General features: G+C 41.0%; 1 protein-coding gene across 2 annotated transcripts in view; it reads right to left on the reverse strand.

Annotated features, from left to right (window-relative positions):
* The window catches only part of tenm1 (teneurin transmembrane protein 1), a 202405-nt gene that overhangs the window by 7789 nt on the left and 173852 nt on the right, over positions 1 to 20764 (reverse strand). For both annotated transcript variants that reach the window (XM_086223045.1, XM_086223046.1), the window contains exons 23-33: positions 19648 to 19802; positions 17521 to 17604; positions 15884 to 16078; positions 11339 to 11426; positions 9303 to 9499; positions 6495 to 6808; positions 5844 to 6016; positions 3888 to 4132; positions 2888 to 3181; positions 1954 to 2198; positions 1186 to 1328 (exon numbers count right to left, since the gene is read on the reverse strand). In XM_086223045.1, coding sequence (XP_086079171.1) covers positions 1186 to 1328; positions 1954 to 2198; positions 2888 to 3181; positions 3888 to 4132; positions 5844 to 6016; positions 6495 to 6808; positions 9303 to 9499; positions 11339 to 11426; positions 15884 to 16078; positions 17521 to 17604; positions 19648 to 19802 — 2133 coding nt within the window. The remainder of the gene's footprint in view (positions 1 to 1185; positions 1329 to 1953; positions 2199 to 2887; positions 3182 to 3887; positions 4133 to 5843; positions 6017 to 6494; positions 6809 to 9302; positions 9500 to 11338; positions 11427 to 15883; positions 16079 to 17520; positions 17605 to 19647; positions 19803 to 20764) is intronic.

Consider the following 20764-nt stretch of genomic DNA (forward strand, 5'->3'; position numbering starts at 1 on the left):
GAGAGAACCCACACAGGAACAGGGAGAACATGCAGACTCCACACAGAAAGATCCCGTGCCCGAGCCAGGACTCAAATCCGAAACCTTCTGCCTGTGAAGAGACAGTGCTGACCACTGCACCACCGTGCCGCCCACTGTACAAACTCTCAGGTGTATTGTTTGGTGTAACCCATGACTTCTTCATCTAGCCTCATGCTTAATAAACCAGAAACACATTGATTTGAGGTAAAAATGAACAAACAATAACACAGATGTGGGTTCAACTGTGTTGGTTCAACTGAACGCACCAGCTCGCTGTACTGTTTTTAAGTCACATCAGAGTGTTTGTGCAGTAATGTGGTTGTGCCAGACAATAAGCTTGAAAGTTTGTAAACAAATGTTTTTGAGCATTTTACCGTTGTTTTATACTGGAACTGTTGTTGTGTTTCAGTCACAGTAAACTTCAACATAAATATACATGGCTGGCTCTTTCTGCATTCTTGAGTCACAAAGAAGGGATTCAGGAGGGATCTGTAATCCCACGTATTTTGAGGACTTGAAATGCAACATACACTTTTTGGATTAACTATGAATTATAGAGAGCTCTTGAAGCTAATTATTGGGTAGCCATTAGTGGGTAGTACTGCCATCTTTGAAGTGCAAAGTTAATTTTCATGGAAGTTGTTGAACAAGTGTCAGTTTATATACACACACACACACACACACACACACACACACACACACACACACACACACACACACACACACACAAAACAACAACAACAAAAACAGCAGCAAAATGTATTTAAGGTTGCAATCGGAGGCTACAAAGACAAATTTTGCTTTGGGCCCCATTATGGCTTTGGCCTGCCCTGGTTGGGGGACCAGTGGGTGGTCTGATAGTTAAAGCTACGATCACAGATCTAACTATCCTCTAGTCCTCTCGATTTTCACTTCTAACTGGAGCTTTGTCACTCCTAGACAAAATTACACCACAGCTGACTCAAACTGATCGATTCTGATAGAAATGAAGACACCCACTTTCAGATCCTGCAGCGTTGTCACAGTTCAAATGCTCTGAGTTGCAAATAAGATGATTTTTATGCTCCGATAGAAACATTTAAAGATGACTCATTGCACACTGTAAATATTTTAAAGGGTGGCTGCGTGTCCTTTTATGTGCTTTAAGTGCATGTGTATATGTACCTGTCTGCCTGTAGCGTATGGAGCTTATGAACCCATTATGGGTGAGATGAATAGTCTTGACAGTGCCAGAGGCTTCGTCGTAAGTGAAGGTCACCAGGGTGGAGTCATAAATCACCTCAGAAAGCCTTGCAGCTGGTGTATACCTTAAAGAAAAGGCAAAATTGCAAATTTTATATACAATGGTAAATTAGAAGCTTGTGTTACAAGTGCGGAATAAAAGGGCATTTCATCTTAACAAAGGGTACAGATACTTTGAATAGATTAAGAATTAGGACCTCAATGATAAATATGTTATCTATCATGAATATTAAATATATCCCCTAGGCCATTTAGGAACAAGTTGCACCATACTTCAACATTTTATCAAAATCCAACTGCAACAGTTAGGGCCTTTCAAATCTTAAAAATGGGACCATTTATGATCATGTCCCTATGGAGCCAAAGAATATTAAAAATTTGAAATGCCAGAACATTGCCTGAAACAGTCTTCAAGCGTTCATCAAAATAAGATAAGTGGCGTCTGACGATAAAAAAATGTGACCTTTAATCAGTCTCCCTATTAGTCCAATCAGTATAATTTGCAAGGACAGCTGGGTGTTTGCAGCTATTTTCTACCATAAGGCTTTTAGCTTTCTGAGATTAGCTGTTAATGAAAGCACCTTCATCATACCATCATGTTGTTTTTGTATATTTGACTACAGCGCCAAGATGCATCATTTTGCAGTGCATCGAATTAGCTAGCCAATATTTCCATGATTTACTTTATACCTGTAGATGACGCTGCGTCCCGTTCCCAGATACTGCGTCCTCAGTAACCGTCCATCAAGTGTGAAGTCCTGCAGGAATGACGCCTGGCTGTCTGGAGGTGTGTATATATTTCTGTAGTAACCGATGGACAGAAGCGACTGCAATGTGTGCTTCACCATGCTGGGCATCGTCACGGCAACCAGCCGGTCTGTCTGTTCGTATTCAAACACATAACGCCGCTGGCTGTGCAGGAGAAGCATGATGGACTGCAAGAACACACAGATGTGCATCAGACTTACATTCACGCCCCATTTTGGATTTACTACTAAAATATCTGCAGCTCAGAACTGAGCTAATCTTTAGCATTATTGAATTAGGTTTTCATTCAAAGCATTTAAATTAATTCTTAAACTAAAGTACATTTAAATGAAATAAAAACACTCCTTATAACTGGTCATTGTTACTTTTCAAATGTCAGGAACATTTTTTTTTGCTGATAACTTTTGCAAATGTAGCTGCAGCTGTTTGAGTTGTATGAATTGAAGTGACACAACAGTGTGCAAAAATTCGATTGAACTGAGGTATGATATAAGTTTATTAATATTACATTACAGTATTATTAATTTCAAAATGTAATATAGGTTCAATTACACTCTAATTTTGTCTTGGTCTAAAGCCCGACACTAAATATATTTCAGGTATCACTTCATGAAATATTTAAATTAATTCCAATGACCGAAATTATACCTTCTGCTATCTTTGAGATTGTTACAATTTTGTTAGAGGAACTCGATGTTATGCAGCTTTAAGTGCAGCTACAAATCTTGTCTTTGAAATCATTTGCAGACATTTACTCCGCAAATTAATTTCATTGTTTGGTGGACAAAGAAAAGACACATTTTAACCTTTAATATACAGAACAGGATGACTTTTGAGTCTCTACCTCTACCCTTACTCTGTCTGCATATGTGTAGCTCCATATTTTGCCGTTGACCCAGGCCCTGGACACCACCTTATCATTCTCATACTCCAGCCGCTCGGTCCATTCCCCACGGTGGATTGCTGCCAACAGCCCACTACCAGAATAGCTGATGTTCACCTCAGTGTATTTGCTACTGGGGGACCATACCACTGGGCGGCCCAGTGTGTCATACTGGATGTGGAGGGTGAACTTCCTGTGGTCATCATAGATCTTGCCTACTCTGGTGCTCTGGTCAAAGTCTATGGACAGCAGGTTCCTATTATGTGCCTAAAAAGGAGAAGGAAAATGAGAGTTGGAAAAAAAGAAGAAGCAGCTCGAAACACATTATTATCATCAATTAGGTCAGAATATATAAATTAATGCATTAATGCATGTCTCAGACAAACAGAGACTCTTATGAGTTTTGATAAAATTTCTTGGGTTATTTAGAGCAAAGCCTGCATATCAGCAATAAACTGCCACCAGAACAACTGAAGAATTTAATCTTGGGGAGAGATAATCACATACACATAAATTGTCCTTTTTTGAGAACTATTCTTTTTTTATGATGGTGCCAAGGAAAAAGAGATGAGGTATTTTGATTTGTGGAAAGTACAATGAATGGGTTTTGACTCATTTGCTCCATTAGTTTGCTCTGGGTGACATCATTAATCACTCAGAGCAGCAAAAATGTTGTGCAATATAGCACTGCTTTTAAGTTTCATACAACAGTGATGAAAACAAATGGAAAATCCACTCAGCAGATTGCACCTACAGGTGATATTTCTATCATTTTTTCAATGCAGCAGCTAAAGGTCAGATGGCACAACATTTTTAGTGACACAGTGTTTCTAAGTTGTGATTGCTATGTGCCCTACTTTACATGACATTTGATGAATGTCGTCATGTGGTGCTGTCGTGATATATTCTGGGGGAGGATAAGATTTGTGTTTTGTGTTTTGCCAAAGAAAAGGCAGCTGATTTTGTGAGTCACCCTGAGTCGGCGTTCATAAGTGCTGTAGTTGGTCTTGCTCTGCTCTTTCCTCTGCCTCCACTCAATCAGGCTTGGGGCGTGGTCTCCAGGTAGACTGATGTTACAGCGACTGGCGGTGGGACTGACTCCACCCCCAGTACCCCCAGGGAGGAGGGGCTCCGTGCTGAGAGACAGCTCCATTCCACTTGCAAGTGACACATGAAAGGAGCCATCGGCGCTGACTTTGTATGAACTCTGCGCGTGGTCTGGGTGTAGGTGGTTGGAAAAAAAAAAACACACATGCAAAGAAAGGTGCAAATATGCAACAGCACATGAAAAAAGTGTGAGAAAACAGTCTCTCAAATGAAAATAAATGACCTTGAAAATAAATAAACAGTAGATCAATTCAATAAAATCTGTTTTCTTGTGTGCAGGTTTTGTTTGGATTAATTGCTTCGAACATGTGATTATTCCATTATGTTCCACATTAGTATTTCATCTTTACAAAAATGAAATCTATTCTGAAGGTGAGTGAGAAAGAAAAAAAAGAGAGGTGTTAGGGATGTGTGAAGCTTTTCACACGTTAACATTTCTCAGAAATTCTTTTTTGAGTTCTCTTGTGTTCTAAGACTTCAGACAAAATTTACATATGCCATTAACAGATGGTCTCATGCTCTCAAAATGCATTGAATATAATAAAAACGACAAAATAATCATAAAACTGAAAGGAACTAATAAACTGGCAAGTAACTTCTATTCCCTCCACTGATATAAACATCCTTTTGCACATACAGTTACTGTTGCCTTGGAGGAAGAAAAAGACAGAGAATTTGAAAAAGGGAGGTAAGGGGGCACTCTATATCGAGGGTCATTCAAGCTCCTCCGTGGTACCACTATGCACATGCCTGCATGTGTTTTTTTGTTTGTGTGTGTTGGGCTGTCTTCACTCTCCTTGCAGTCCTATATCAGGGCAACGGCGAGAAAGCAATTAAAGGGATGACATGAGAAGAAAGGGCTCCTATAAACAGATCCTTCATTCAATTTCTTCTGTTCAATTTTTTTTCATGGTCATTAACGAATTTCACAAGTTGTCTCTTTTTTGTTGGTATGGAAAGAAACCAATAGCATTTTTTTTGATTCTTATTAATCTAGAATGCAAAATGTCATATCAGATTCATATGTGAGTTACGGGCTGCATGGTGGTGCAGTGGTTAGCACTGTGGCCTCACAGCAAGAAGGTTCCAGGTTTGAGTCCCGGCTTGGGCGGGGGATCTTTCTGTGTGGAGTTTGCATGTTCTCCCTGTTCCTGTGTGGGTTCTCTCTGGGTACTCTGGCTTCCTCCCACAGTCCAAAGACATCAATTTGGTCAATTGATACTCTAAATTGACCGTAGGTATGAATGTGCGTGTGAATGGTTGTCTGTCTATAAATGTTGGCCCTGAGATGGACTGGCGACCTGTCCAGGGTGAACCCCGCCTCTTGCCCGTAGATGCTGCCCCCCGCGACCCTTACTAGTAAGGAATAAGCGGAAGACGGCGATGGATGGATATGTGAGTTACTTATAAAGTCATGCTGTGATCTCCTGCAGCTGTTGCAGAAGAGGAAGAAAAATGCATGTCAGAGGGTCTAACTTGACCAGAATAATAGCCACGTTATTGCAGTTTGCTGGTCATAAATATTTAAGCATCACTATAACCTTACAGGCCTCCCTTCTTTTACAGATGTATGTATGTTTACCACCACCACCCCCCCCCCATGAGTTATAAACAGCCTGCCGGCATGTTTGCTGTGAAGTAGATGGCAGAAGATATGCTATATGGAGGTAGGATTATAATCTTTCATGTGTGAATAAAAGGGGAAATTCTATTGTGCCACCATATTTAGTTCTGACGAAACTATTCTGTTGAACACTTTCCTGACATATGGTAAAAATGCTCAATCTCTTGCATATTGGTGCTAACCACTATGATGTTGTACCTTGCTTGAATGTATAGATGGTATCACTGGCAGACAGGTTGGTGCTGGTGACAAAGTTCTCTCTGTTGGATGCCTCAACCTCAACCCGAGACCAGCGCTCCAGGTTTCCATGGAAACCACTCACATCACCCGTGGGCAGGGTGATGTTGGTCACACGGCCTTCGTTGTTGTACCTTGGAGAATAAACACAAAGTCGATGATGTTAAAACAAACACAGCCCTGCTCACATGACTAAACACAGTGGTTAGCATGCACGCACGCACGCACGCACACACACACACACACACACACACACACACACACACACACACACACACACACATACCGGCTCAGTGTTGACTGTGATTTATATGTACAATTATCCAGCTATGCAATTTGAAACAGACCAGGCTGGCAGAGGTGTGTATGTGTAAGGTATCTGTAATTCTAAATGTGTGTGTGATCAAAGTGGTGCAGAGGTGTCACTTAAGCAACCTCAAAACAAAAGAGGAAGTTCAATACCTATTTTCATTGTGCCAAAGTAGTTACCACCAGATGGCACTCATATTTCATATCGCAACACAAGCTGAGTGAAAGCATAAAGTGAAAGGGAGAAAGAAAGAGAAACAGAGATGTGAGACAACAATGTATAGAGAGGGAAAAAAAACTTACTCATAAACAGTGGTCCAGCTGTTCTCATCACTCTTGGTTGCTAGGAGACCAGTGTTGCCATGGTAAGTGATGTGGGCGATGTCATGACCCTGGGCTGACACCTTTCTCAGTGTGCCACTATTGCTAAGCGATAGCCAATACACCTGTCCACCAGGTAGCGCCAGCCACAGAGGCACTCCATGAGCGTCTCTCCTCACCTGGAGCCCACGACCATCACGGCCCATAAGCCCAGACAGCTGGCTGTCTGTGCCATATGAGAAATTGTAGAGGTAGTGTCCTGTGATCAGGTGCTTGGTGTACAAGTGGGAACCATTCTGTCATGGAAACAAACAAAAGGAAAATTGAGTCATCCAAGCTAACAGTTATTTAGGAATGTTTTTGCTTATTACTCCTTGTGATGTGTATGTATATATGTGTGTGTGTGTGTGTGTGTGTGTGTGTGTGTGTGTGTGTGTGTGTGTATATATATATATATATATATATATATACTGTATATATAAATACACACACATATACATACACATATATGTATGTATATATATATATATATATATATATGTATGTATGTATATGTGTGTGTATTTATATATACAGTATATATATATATATATATATATATATATACTGTATATATATATATATACACATATTTATATAGCCAAGCACCAACTACTTGTTGACAGAGCAATTGGAACTGTACAACATCAACAGTAACTGAGAGACTTTGTCAGAAATATGATGGGGATGTGGAAGACGACCCTAGAGGCTAACTCAAAGCCAATAGCCAACTTAACATCAAGTGCGGCATAAACCAAGGGGATGCACCACTCCTGTTCTGTATAGGCCTGAACCCCCTCAGTCAGATCATCACAAAGAGTGGTTACAGATACTGATTCTGAAGCGGAGCCAGAACCAGCCCCCTGCACTACATGGATGACATCAAGCTTTATGCCAGGAACGAGGGAGAAATTGACTCACTGATCCACACCACCAGGATCTACAGCAACGACATAGGAATGTCATTTGGATTGGACAAATGTGGCAAGGACAGGCAAGATGATCAGAACTGAAGGGGTCAACCTACCAGAAGCGAATATATGTGACACACAGGCCTGTGGGATCCCACAGGCTTATGGAAACCACTACCAGTGACAAGTACTGAGAGGTCTGCTGAACAGTAAGAACAAGGTCTGAGCCATCAGCATGTACACACTGCCAGTCATCAGATACCCTACTGGGATCATAAGCTGGCCAAAGGAGGAGATGGAAGCCCCAGACATCAAGACCAGAAAGTGCTTTACCATGCACGGAGGGTTTCACCCTAGGTGTAGCAGCCTGAGGCTGGACACCGATCGAAAAGAGGGAAGACTAGGACTAATGAGCATCAGAGCCATGTCCATGATGAAACATCTGAAATCCAAGAGTACATCAAGAAGATAGCCCCTCGGGACGAGCTGCTCAGTGAATGCCTTAGACAGCTGAAACCCGATGAGAGTGAGGAGGGAGATTTGCAGACATGGACGGACAAGCCCCTACATGGCATGTACAACCGCCAGATTGAAGAAGTGGCTGATGTAAAGAAGACCTAACAATGGCTGGACCATTGCTGGACTGAAAGACAGCACAGAACCACTCATCATGGCAGCACAAGAGCAGGCCTTAAGCACAAGAGCCATAGAGGCCAAGGTCACCACACCAGATCAGACTCAAGGTGCAGGCTGTGTAAGGATGCTTCTGAGACAGTCCAACACATAGTAGTGGGATGTAAGATGCTAGCTGCAAAAGCGTACATGGAAAGCCACAACCAAGTGTCAGGGATAGTGTCCAGAAACATTCTTACCCAGTATGGACTAGAAGTACCCAAATCCTAATGGGACATACCACCAAAAGTGGTCGAGAACAACAGGGCTAAGGTGCTGTGGGACCTCAGCTTCCAAACTTACAAACAGCTACTGGGGAACCTACCGGACATAGTAGTGGTGGATAAACAGCAGAAGAGGGCAGTGGTGACAGATGTGGTGATACCAGCTGACGCAAACATTGGGAAGAAGGAACACGAGAAGGCTGTGAAATATCAGGGGTTAAAAGAACAGTGTGGAAGGTCAAGGCTGCTGTGGTCCCCATGGAAGTAGGAGCCCTTGGGGCGGTGACACCCAAACTGGGAGAGTGGCTCCAGCAGATTCAGGAACAAGACCTGAAACCTCAGTCCAGAAGGGCAAGTCCTAGGAACAGCTAAGATACTGCATAGAACCCTCAAGCTCCAAGGTCTCTGGCAGAGGACCCGAGCTAGTGGATGACACAGAACTACCCTACAAGGGTGAGAGGGAGATTTTTTGTATATACATATATACACATTTTTCCAAACATTTTTCACTGAAATAGTGACAATACACCTACCATGCTGTCCTTGTCAGAGGTTCAACCCCTCTGCTGCTCTGGAGGGCACTTCTCTCCATAGTACATGGAGTTGTCACCCACATATTTTCACCCTACATGGAAGAGTCCCCATCCCCCAACCCTCCCCAAACCCCGCCCCCACCCCAAACAGCTACACCAATGAGGGTGCTTGTGAAGCAACTCGGACAAATATCCTCTTCAGCTTCGGGTTCACCGATTGTGTCTGTACAGATGCCTACCCAAGCCAGGGGCAACATGGAAACTAAACCAGTAGCCCTTGTGTGGGTTTGGACTTAGGAACAGCAGTATAAATGTTTTTTGGAGCAGCAGTTGTGGTCAATCGTGTCTTCTGTCTGACATTGCCACATGCAAGTACTCATGCAGTACAGAGAGAATTTGGGGATCACCTACCTGGCTGAAGAGATAGAGCTCCTGGTCCAATGGTGAGCTAATCTCCACTAGCCCAGTGGGGCCAGGCTGTGGCTGATTGGGGCTGACAGCTCTGATCCGGATGTTGCCCAGATCAGCAATATATAGGGTGCCATTGGGTCCCACTGCCAGGGAAGATGGGGCTTTAAGACGAGCATCCCGGGCATAGCCTCCATCACCTGATACACAACAAAATCAACAAAAAAAAATAGCACAACAAAAATGACAATGAGTGACAAAATGCACTCAGCAACACAAATTGTAATTTAGATCGATAAAGCAGTAGTGTTGTTGAAGCATTTATCATTTCAGCTCAGGACTGGGACTTCAGTAGTTCCCCAATGGACTAGATATGATCACCTTGATAGTGATTGAATGCTTTCAGATGTTTTTGGCATCACAGCAGGATAATAGCTGGATGAAGCTGATGCTGTCAGCAGTAGGCCCAGGGCTCTGATGGCACTGTGCCGACAACAGGGTGACAGTTTATCTTTTGATGGCGTGATTTTTCTGTGTGTGTGTGTGTATGTGTGTGCGTGTGTGTGTGCGTGTGTGTTTGTGTGTGTGTGTGTGTGTGTGTGTGTGTGTGTGTGTTAGTGGGCAAATGCTCACAGATGTGCCCATGTTCAAAGACAGTGTGCGAGTGTTGATGGTGAAGGAAAAGAGAGTAATCATCTGTTAACAGCAAGACATGATTGAAAATATGCAAAGTACAACCCAAGAAATGGGGATGGTTACAAGCCATTGGCTTGTGGGATGGGAGAGACACTTCCCTTCAATTTCAATGGAAAAAAAGACAGATTTTTATGAGCTGAATTAAATGATAAAATCACACCCTCTGACACTTACACAGAAAGCAAGGCCCTAACTGTCAAAAGAACATCTGCTTATTTGTTTGGCCCTTTTTTCGTACTTTTCTTACATTTCAGGTGCCCATCCATGAGACACCAAGCAGTTCAAACCTTCAGCTGCCAGACAAGAGCTTTTTCTTTTGCCAGCTGTAATATGAATGGATTTGAAAGGTTGCTCTTGAGCTGGCTTCAGCTGAAATTAAGCTAGAGTTTTTCTTTTGGGGGGGGGGGGGGGGGGCATTTATGCAAACATAGTACGAGCACCACGCACAAACACGCACACACTGTTTACCCAACAGATATATTTACACATCCACACATTTGCAATTTCCCTTTTGAATTTGATATGACAGATTTCTGTCTTTAATATTGTCAACACATACATTAAGGTCATCATCCTATTTTTTTCAACTTTTCAAGGACAGTAAAAGTTTTAACACACTGAAATCCAATCTGAAAAAAAAAAAACTGACGGATTGAAACTATGAGATGAACAAAGGAGAGGAAGCACTGCCCATGAATTTAATGGCAAGCAGGGACATATAGTCAGCAATACTTAATCACTCCTATAAAGACACAGGACTATTTCACTTAAAGTGATATTTCTCCCAAATGTATTTTTTTCTTGCAAGTTCTCACAAATAGTTGTCCTGTGCAACCGAAGACATTTTTCACCACTTGATCGCTCGTTTGTCACTGCAGAATCCAGAAAGAGCCAGTCACTTTTTAGCTTGGAGCTAATTGTAACTAATGGCTAACATTGGAAAAATAAGTCTTTGGAAGCTGAAAACATGGTTGTGAGTATTTAATGGGGCAAATACACTTCTTGAGCGAAGGATCACTATTTTGGGAATACGGTTCCTGAATAATACACATTCAAAAACAGAGACAGTAACAGTTATGGTTCTGCGTACTTACAGGTGCACTTTTAAAGAACACTTCCTCAAAGGTACATTGCCAGAAGTATAATTCCGGTCATCAAGAAGAGACAAAGGACAAATGTATGACCAACCAGAAAGGGTATGTACAGGTACTAGTCTACATGTTAGGTAATATCGATTACATTCACCTGACTTTTACCGCAACCGTTACCGTGTGTGTGTGTGTGCATGTGTGTGTGTGTGTGTGTGTGTGTGTGTGTGTGCGTGTCTGTGTGTGATGACCCACCAGAAAAGCAGTCACAGTTGGGGTCTATCTTACAGTCACAATCTGTGGGGGCGCCAGAGATAACTGATATCTCCCCGTTGGTTGACACCTGTGAAGTGTTCAAAAACCCACACGTCACACATGGCTGCAAAACACTTCATCCATGAGAACATCATGTTCAACAAAACGCCTTTGTTGTGTCTAATCTCACTGGAAAGCAAGTTAATGATAACATTTCATGAGAAATAGGAGGATAACGAAGATGACAGTGTACTGGCTGTCCAAGTTTCCTTGTAACAAATAAAAAAACAAAACACCAAAATGCAACAGCCTTGTGTATTTTCAGTATATGAGAAAATACTCTAATTGGTCTTAGTTGACTAACTGATGCATCCATGTGTGGTGACATGAATCCTAAATGCTAAACATTTCAAGCTGTCTACACCAGCTCAGCAAACACTGGAGAGGGCTTTAAGTGAAGTCAAATCCTACTTTTACAACACTGGTCTAAAGGGTGCATACATTGTTTGAAAATGACTAGGGAGATGATTTTTTCCTGAGCTGGGTCTGAATTTATCATGAATATCAGAACAAAATCAGCACTTTGACTAAAACCTGTCCGAAAATACATTTAAGCTTTTGATCTTATGATTCATCTGTGAATATTGCTGCCGTTTAAACATGGAATCAGTGATTGTTAAATTCAGAGAACATTCCCCCTAGTCTGCCACCCGTTAGTGCTGTGTGTGCTGAAAATAAATTGGAAAGCCATGATCCTGTACATGGGAAACAAAGCAACAACATGGGGTGTTTGTGCTCCTGCACAGATTCTTTGTTTTCTCCTCCTCTCTTCCCCATCTAAGCTTCATCATAGTAGCATGTTAACATCATCATAGGTATGACCTTGCTAACCTGCTGCAAAAATATTTTACTTGTTGTGGAAGTCCTCACATTGTTTCCCTTGGAATAAAACATATGCCTAAAAGTTTTACATAATTTCAAGTAATGACAAAAGCATTGGAGGTGGTGTTCGCCTAAAGCCACGACTTGAACGTGAAATATTTTGGATTGTTTAACTAAAAGCAAAAAAGGAAAAAGTACCCGTGCCTTAGTGAATGGTATCTCCACAGTATTCATGTTTATAGCGAATATTTGTTTACAGCCATGACATGACAATTTTGATCTAGAGTAGATTGAAAAAACATACATGTACGTACACAGTATACATTTTAAGGTTTGATGTGATCCGGTCAACATGAACAGGAATCCCCTTTTGTCATAACTTTCTTCATTTTCATATTAGTTTCATTAAATTTTTCTTTAAATTATTATTTTTCTTCATCTTATTAGTTCTTTTTTTTTGTTACATTACCCCCCCCCTCCCTTTACTGAGAATGCATCGCTTCCTTGATTTTGACCAAGACACATCAACATTGGTCAATGTCTACTATATCTTTATTGTCCTAGTTTTTTTTTATTTCCTAATGTTGTCTTGAAGAATTCAAAATAATGATTCTTAATGTATAGATATCATTTGCTTTTGCAGTGGAAGTAACTAGATAATATTCATGGTTCTATTTAATTGTCTAACCATTTTTAAGCTACTGTGTAAATGTAAAAAAATGAAATTTGCATTCCAGTATTTGCGTTACCTGGTTTGGGCAAATAAAGTAGGCTACATGATGCCATCACAAGATGGTGGCACAGATGACATCACATATGGCTGAGGATGTAACAAACAAGGAAGAAGAAAAAAGAGCTGTCTATTCGTGAGAGAGCTCTTGAGGAATTAAGTACCAGCTAGTATTGGACATGCTGTCCACAGAAAGAGACAATGATTGGGAATATTCATGAAGTCAATGGTGGCAGAGACTGTTGATCTATCATGTGAGTTAGATTCACTACATCAGAACTTATTCAAATTCTTCTTTTTTTTTGCTGTTTCCATCAACCTTTTCCAACACAATACTTCAAAATACATATTAAATTCATGGACTGGCACCTGACTAATCTAAGCGATGCATGTACGACTCAACCATATTGATACTTTGGTCAGTGAGCCAAATCATTGGTGGAGTCCCACATTTGTAGCCACAGTATAATAATGATATATGAAATAACTGTGGCCACAGATGTACAACAGACCCATCAGAGTTGCACCTTCATCAGGGTCTGCATCCATCTGATAGTCCTGTGCACCCCCGTCTCTTCCCTGTTGCCTTGATGATGCTCAGCTGTGACTCTCAGGGATAGAGCCTCTGAATGAAGACTAACTTAGAATATACTTGAACAAAACAAACCCAGTCTACAGTGCAAGTATTATGGATTTAATGCATGCTAATGCTCCAGTAGGATGTATTAGGTGCAAATTTCTCTTTCTCCACTGACTCGTTTGTCATTGTGACATGAAACAGCGGTTTCTTAGCTGCAAAACAATTGATCCGATGAGTGCCACGGGGTACTAATGATTATCCAATCAGTGCTACGGATGGGACTAACACTGTTACTTCACTCCCCTCTAGTCTTTTATTTTCTAGTCTTAAACTCACAGAAGTCTCATACTTTGGGATGGCTACACATCATTTATCCCTATTGGAACGAATTAGTACCAAAGCCAATTAAGAGTCGGTGCCTAATTTTGAATCTGCAGCGAAAGAACTGGCTCTTGGTTACAAAAACTGATTCCAACTTTTTGGTGGTCCAGAAAAAAGCTTACATTATCATCTTTGTTATATACAGCCCTGAATAAGAATCAAAACACACTGCAAATAGTCAAGTTTGTCAAGTATATTTTTTGAATTTCCGGTCCTTACAGAAAAATGCAGAGTTTTTTTTATTATTGTTAGAGGCATTTTCTTAAAAAATGGAATTTGTGGGATATTTATACAATTTTATGCAATGAAATTGTGTGAATGTGCAACAATCACAGGAATTTGCAAAAATCGTGGGAACTTCCAATAACTGCGGTTTGATGAACAAGAAAAAAAGTGATTCCCTCAGCATTCTGTTCTCACCAGGCTATTACCTTAATGTAAAGAGTCATTTCTACTGACTTCCTATGATAAGCAAGCATACTGCATCACAGAATGTGCAGGGAATAATTCAGTTCTCATCTTGTTTTATTTCAGACCTAAATAAACACATGGCTCAAATTTACACACCGTTTATGAGACAAACAAGTTCCGAGTTTTTGCAGTGCACATTGGTAGTCTCTATCCTATGTGAACTTGCCGTTTATTCATGACAAGCTGCCCAAATGCAATGGTCAACTTGTCCATGGATGCAAATATTGGATCCTGATGTCTGTATTAATATGTAAAATACGATCACATAGTCCACCGGTATTGTTGTTTTCATCACCTGAAGTTGATCTTACGTGTAATGATGAAAGGGCACCAGCATTAAAGCACATTACAGACAGCTTCTGAGTTGGAATGGGGTTAGTGTTGCTAGGAAACCAGTGGTGTGTTCTGCTCTTTTAAGGCCAGTGGAAACAAGCTGGTTCTTAAAAGGCAGCCCAGAAATGTGACTAGCTTGGTCTGAAAGGGGAAATTGCTAATGCTGAAAATGATGTCAGATTCTGGTGGATGCTGGTTACAATGGGGAAAATGTTAAGACTGTTTAATGGGTTGATAATTCTGTCTATGTTGCTATGCCTGTGCAAGAGTAAAAATATTATTTAACACATAAAATTCAAAGGCACTTTTACATTTTATAGGCCCTATTATACAGTACCGGGGACAGTTGCAGCTGGTGGAATCACTGAAAATGAAATGTACTGGCTAATGTTTATGCAGTTCTATTGCACTTTAATATATTTTGTAAGTTCTACCTGCGCAAAGCTTGCTTGTCTTATACCGTTTTCTTAATTTAGTTTTGCTGGATCCAAGTCTCTTTCCATCAGCCTCTCAGTTTTTAAATCTGCAGCACATCAGTGTTAAAAAAAACGGCTGCAAATCATCATTTAATTTCACAGTCCAGTGTCAGTTTAATTCACTCGCAAACTAGAACTTGACTTTCTGCATGAACGCTAGTGAGATGATGATAAGTACGGCTCCAATAAATGTTGATGATAAAATATGAGTGACAAACACATTAAATTAAAGAGGGTTTTCTTTCTCTGAACAAATCCTAGCTGCTGGGTCTCCACTGCAAAGATATCCAGGGCTTTTTATGTTCCTGTCTACCTGCACATGGGTTCAGCATTACGCTGCTGACCACAAAGGGACTATTGACAGAGTCCAGCAGGCAGTCTCTTTGTGGTGCTGGTGCCCAAAGGCTCCAAGCTGGTGATGGCATACTGTTAGCGAGCTACAATCAAGCAGAAATCTGTTACATAAAGAAAAACTGCTAGATTATAATATATTTTTGGAAGAGTTTCTTAAAGCAGCAGTGTGAGATTCAGTTGCAATGTATCAATAATAACTCTGGAAGTTCATGTGAGGCAAAGGATGTCTTATGTGGAAGCAGTTTATTGAAATGTTTAGAAAACTTGTACTGCACTACTACTATTCAAACTAATCCTTGCTAATGGAAGAGCTAAGAGGGTGTGAGTGAAAGAGTGACCTGCTGAATGCGGTTGATGCGCCTCTCATCAGTCTCAGCGATGAACAGTGTACCCAGGTGGGACAGAGCAATGGCCTTAGCAGCTTCCAGTGTGGCTCGAACCGCCGCTCTGCTCACCAGGTGGTGATCAAAACCTGGAACCTGGCAGTGGATGGGACGGCCGGCGACAATACGCACGTGAAGACTTTCTGATACCTAAAAATGAACACAGTATCAGGTATTAGCTAAATGGGGAGTAAGCTAGGTGTGGAGTAAATATTGAAAACTGCAGAGGTGACAGCAAACAATGTGTCTAACACTCCAAATTGAAATCAAGTGTTATTTCTTTCACTAGGGGTCCCTCAATTAAACAGGGAGCGTGATGGGATAATGGGATTTGTTGTTTTCATTTCTTTAACAACCACTCACTGAATCAGTTGTCATGTTCAGTAACAAATTAATTTCAGTCAGGACCACTTGAATTCTAAACAACTGAAACTCATAGAATCTTGAGTAGGTACTTTTGAAATCGCAAATTAATTATCTATTGCTAACAGCAAAATATAAAAGTGGATTGATGTAAAATACTTGCATTAAACAATCAAAAAGTAAGACACACCACAACAAACGTGCAAAATACACAAATATGTTAGAAGTTAAGAGGACGAGTAGAGTAAAATTATGTTAGTGAAAAATGCCAGAATTAAAATTCAGAGGGCTATATCTCCTCCAATATTCGCAAACGCAGCTTTGGTTGATGGCAACAGCGCAGGGTACAGTTTAAGGAAGTGACTGGCTGAAGAGAGCAGATTTACTACCTGAACTAAAGTGATGCATTAATTTTGATTCACATTGTGTTCATCTTTGATGTGATTTCATTCCAATGAAATAACCACAGTCAAAGTCAGCTAAAATATCATTAGCCCACAAACTTACAGATAAATCCACTTGTCAACCAGCTAGCTAGTATAATGGTGTTACAGCTAGTGTCATGAACTCAACTACAAGGGGTCAAGAAGTTACAATGCTACTGACACAGGTAAAATACACTGATAATACTGTGAACATTTGTGATAATGCTCAAAACAGCAGTATATAGCCTGTTGTTCTTAGACATTTCAAGGCACAAATGCTACACGTTATACCTTTAAAAGTGCCTCTTCTGATGACTAGAGAGGCGATTCATTCTTTTTTGAGGATGCGTTTGTGAATCATAAGCAAAAACTGACTGATCTTTTCTTAAAAGCAGTTCCTGCAGGGACCATTTATAGCACATCTTTTTATGCTTCTGCACCAGCGACAACTGTAGGTCATATACTTTATGTTCTCTTGGTGTCCATTTGCCTATTCTTGTCAATACAATGGAATGCCTCGAGGAAATTTCTTCATATTTGGCAATTTCTTCTCTGGTTTAAGGGTGAACTGAAAAGAGGGCAAAAGTTGCTGTGACAGCCACACATGCGGTATTCATAGTTTGTTGGGTGTCTTTTGTCTTTCCAATTGCCAATTCTATTTTCTCCAAATGTAGTTTAATGTTAACACTGCAGTCTGCATGAAATAATGTACGACTCTTTTTTTCCCACTGACTCCAAACAATGTATGAGCCTGAGTACAAAATTATAATCATGTGTTATATCTGTAAAACAAGATGTCTCTACCTGTAAGACAATGTTGTTGTCCAGGATGTAGAGGGAGTTGTCCAAGGGATTGATGGCCAAGTCTGTTGGCCATTCTAGGCGCACCTGCACACACACACACACACACACACACACACACACACACACACACACACACACACACACACACACACACACACACACACACAGAAACTGTTTCATCAAAAGTGAGAACAAAAGAACAAAAAAGACTTGGTGGCATCCCCTTCAAGTGTCAGTTACAGGTGATACAAATAATATCTACTTAATAACATAGCATTAGGTCTTCTGACCCTCCCTGCTCATGCAAAGGTCAGCATCGGGCAGGGAGCCTTCCCTGTGTTTATTCAAGAGTCACACCGGCTTGCTTCAGCACTGAGCCAAATGTCAGCCAATAACCATGATCGCCTCCTGCTCAAATAGCACACCCTGCCCACTAACACTGTGGGGGTCAAGACAGACACTAGCGCACAGCCACCCACGACAGTGTCTACTTCGCACACACTCAAAACTGTGAGTTAGTATGGAGACGAGGTGGTGTATTGGTGATTGATGACTGTGAGGATGGATTGGTAAATAATGGATCATGTTAAATTGCCACTGACATGTCCAATTATATGCTCTGTCAAATGAGAGAGAAGAGGGTTCAGTTTCAAATCCTGTTTTAAGTGGTCGAGAGATTCATCAAGCTCACCCTGTCCTAGCCGATGAGAACACGCATCAAATCCTCCCTGTTCGTGATACCCAACTTTGCAGAGATGGCAGGGAATTGCCTTTTTAAATTGCATGGAACTGGATACTGAGTTAGGCCAGAGGAATTCAAGCCAAACTCAAGTTAAGTCACTGTAATTATAGGATGCCAGTAAATTTGACAGAGACAAAGAGAGGTAGCTAAGTCTAGCTGACAAAGGAAAACAAAGACGTGAAAAAATATCTGCACAGTCGTTTTCATTTCCCTCCACAAAAAGTGAGACAAATTCAAATGTCACTTCACTAAAAACTGAAGCAAACACTGCTTTTCATTTGGCATAAATTACTGCAGCAATGTTTGTCTAGCCAAGCCATTGCTACAGAAGTTTTGATCAATATTGGCGCTGCTTTGAGGTCACAGCAGCTTGCAAGAACAAACACAGATGGAGGATGATGGTGACTGAATGTGCTGCAGAGGATGATGACTAACAAACAGGAGGATTGTGCGGCAACACAGCACGCCCCCCCAAGGCATGTACAAGCACCTCTGGGTACTCACCTGGCCTGAATACATTCACACAAGCAGACAAACACACGTACATGAGAATGTGTGCCCCAATGTGTGCAGAGATTTCTCAACAGAGCCAGCAGTTCATCTATTATTCATCTTCATCTCTAATAGGCCTGATAGTAGTCAGCAGTGAGATCTGAAGGCTAGCTGTTCAAATCAGTGTGAAGTCACAAGGAGTTTCTGACTTCAACAACTTTATTGCCGTATGCATGAAAGTAATGAATAAGGCATGCAAATCAACCAGTCATTTAAAAAAAAAAAAATCACCCCTCCCCTGGTTGTCCATCTTTCCAGGGAAATCAATCAGAATAATAAATAAGAAAAAATGATCAAAATAAATAAAACTGAAATACTAAATAAATAAAAAACACATTTAAAAAGCACAAAATAAATAAAGGAACAAATTAGGACATTAGGACACATTAAAGTCATTTGAAAATCCATATAGTACACAACTGTATGATCATTAGAGATTGTCATGGACCCAAGTCTGGTATGACAAAGAAGAAGTAAAAATACTTTAAACATGGGTGGCACTTCTCATAAAAAGGAGTCTGTTGTCCCTTTAAAGGGGGAATTGTACTTTCTCGAACTGGAGCAAAGACACTGGACCAAGTGGAGTGTAGAAGTGAAGTTGAAAACTCCCGGGCCAGGAGGATCCTCCTTCTTACCAAGTGTAATTAAAAAAGCGATCTGACACAGCACATCACACGGACTTTCTATGGAAGACTCTGTTTTTAATTTAGATAAACTACCGAGAGTATAACAAAAAGTGATACAAATACTTTGATTAGGAAATACAAACCCATTAACTCTAAATTTTGAGCACGAAGCCTTCTCTGGAGCAGCCAAATGGATTATTGGCCTACCTGACTGATGTCCATGCGTGCATCACAGCTCAGAGGTTGAGTTGACATCAGTCCATTTGAGCCAATCACAGTGGAGAGCAAACCCCTCTCATTAATCTTCTGAATGGTGGTGCCATCAACAAAGTAGACGATGCCCCTTTTATCCACTGCAATACCTGGACGGGTGAGAGAAAGAGAGAGAGGGAGAGGCAGAATAAGCTTTGGAGATGACAGACAGAGCAAGTGGGAATGAGAGAGCAAAAACAAAAAGAGGAGAAAATGTGAGGAGAGATGGAGAGGAGTGAGGAAGGAGGAAGAGGTAAAGTGAAGAGAGGACAGGGCTTCGGAGAGGCATCCAATTCAGTTAGACATTCCGCTCAGCAAGTGGCTGCCTTATCAAAGGCACTGCACCACAGAAATGTAATTATATTTCCATTCCAGAGCCACTAAAGGGATTAGAACAATGCAACTGGAGAAAGAAGTTATTTGTCACATTAGATGTGAGCAGAGTGCTGCAGTGAACTTTTGACATTCGACGCTTTGCAAATGCGCATAAGATTGTGTGCTTTTCTTGCCTGTATCTGCACAGCAAGTGTACATTGCAAGGTTTTTTGTTTTTTTTTTTGCTATGGCCAGCATATACTTGAAGTCTCCTTGAAGCGACACTGCAGTGAGCAGACAAAGAAGGGGGAGAAGTAAGTCCAGGTATTAAAGGTCAGGGCAGACTATGAATCATCTGTTATGGATGAGGAGTGACCTTCATCACTGCCTTATCTCCATGCAGAGAATGGCCCTTAGACTCAACTCCTCAGCAATATTATCCGACTCAACCCTCACCTCTGATTCTGCCTTCTGCCACTTGCCCACGATTGCTTTCACTTAACATCTGCAACAATCAGCCATATTTCAGGAGTCTTCTCTGCTGCCTCACTGGTGGGCCATTTGAAATAAGGATTTGGTTTATGGTTTATCATTAAGATAAGTCAAGCATACAAAATATCCCTTTATTACAGACGTGCCTCAAAGAACCTCCTGAGGACAATCACGACTGATCCATAATCAATCGAAACCCATTGTGGCAGATAATGCACTACAGTGTTATACAAAAATATTGATGAATGCTGCTTGAAAGGAGCAA

Source organism: Aulostomus chinensis, chromosome 13 (genome assembly GCF_037954235.1).
Source record: "Aulostomus chinensis isolate RoL2024-O1b breed Wild chromosome 13, RoL_Achi_v1.0, whole genome shotgun sequence".
Classification (NCBI taxonomy): domain Eukaryota; kingdom Metazoa; phylum Chordata; class Actinopteri; order Syngnathiformes; family Aulostomidae; genus Aulostomus; species Aulostomus chinensis.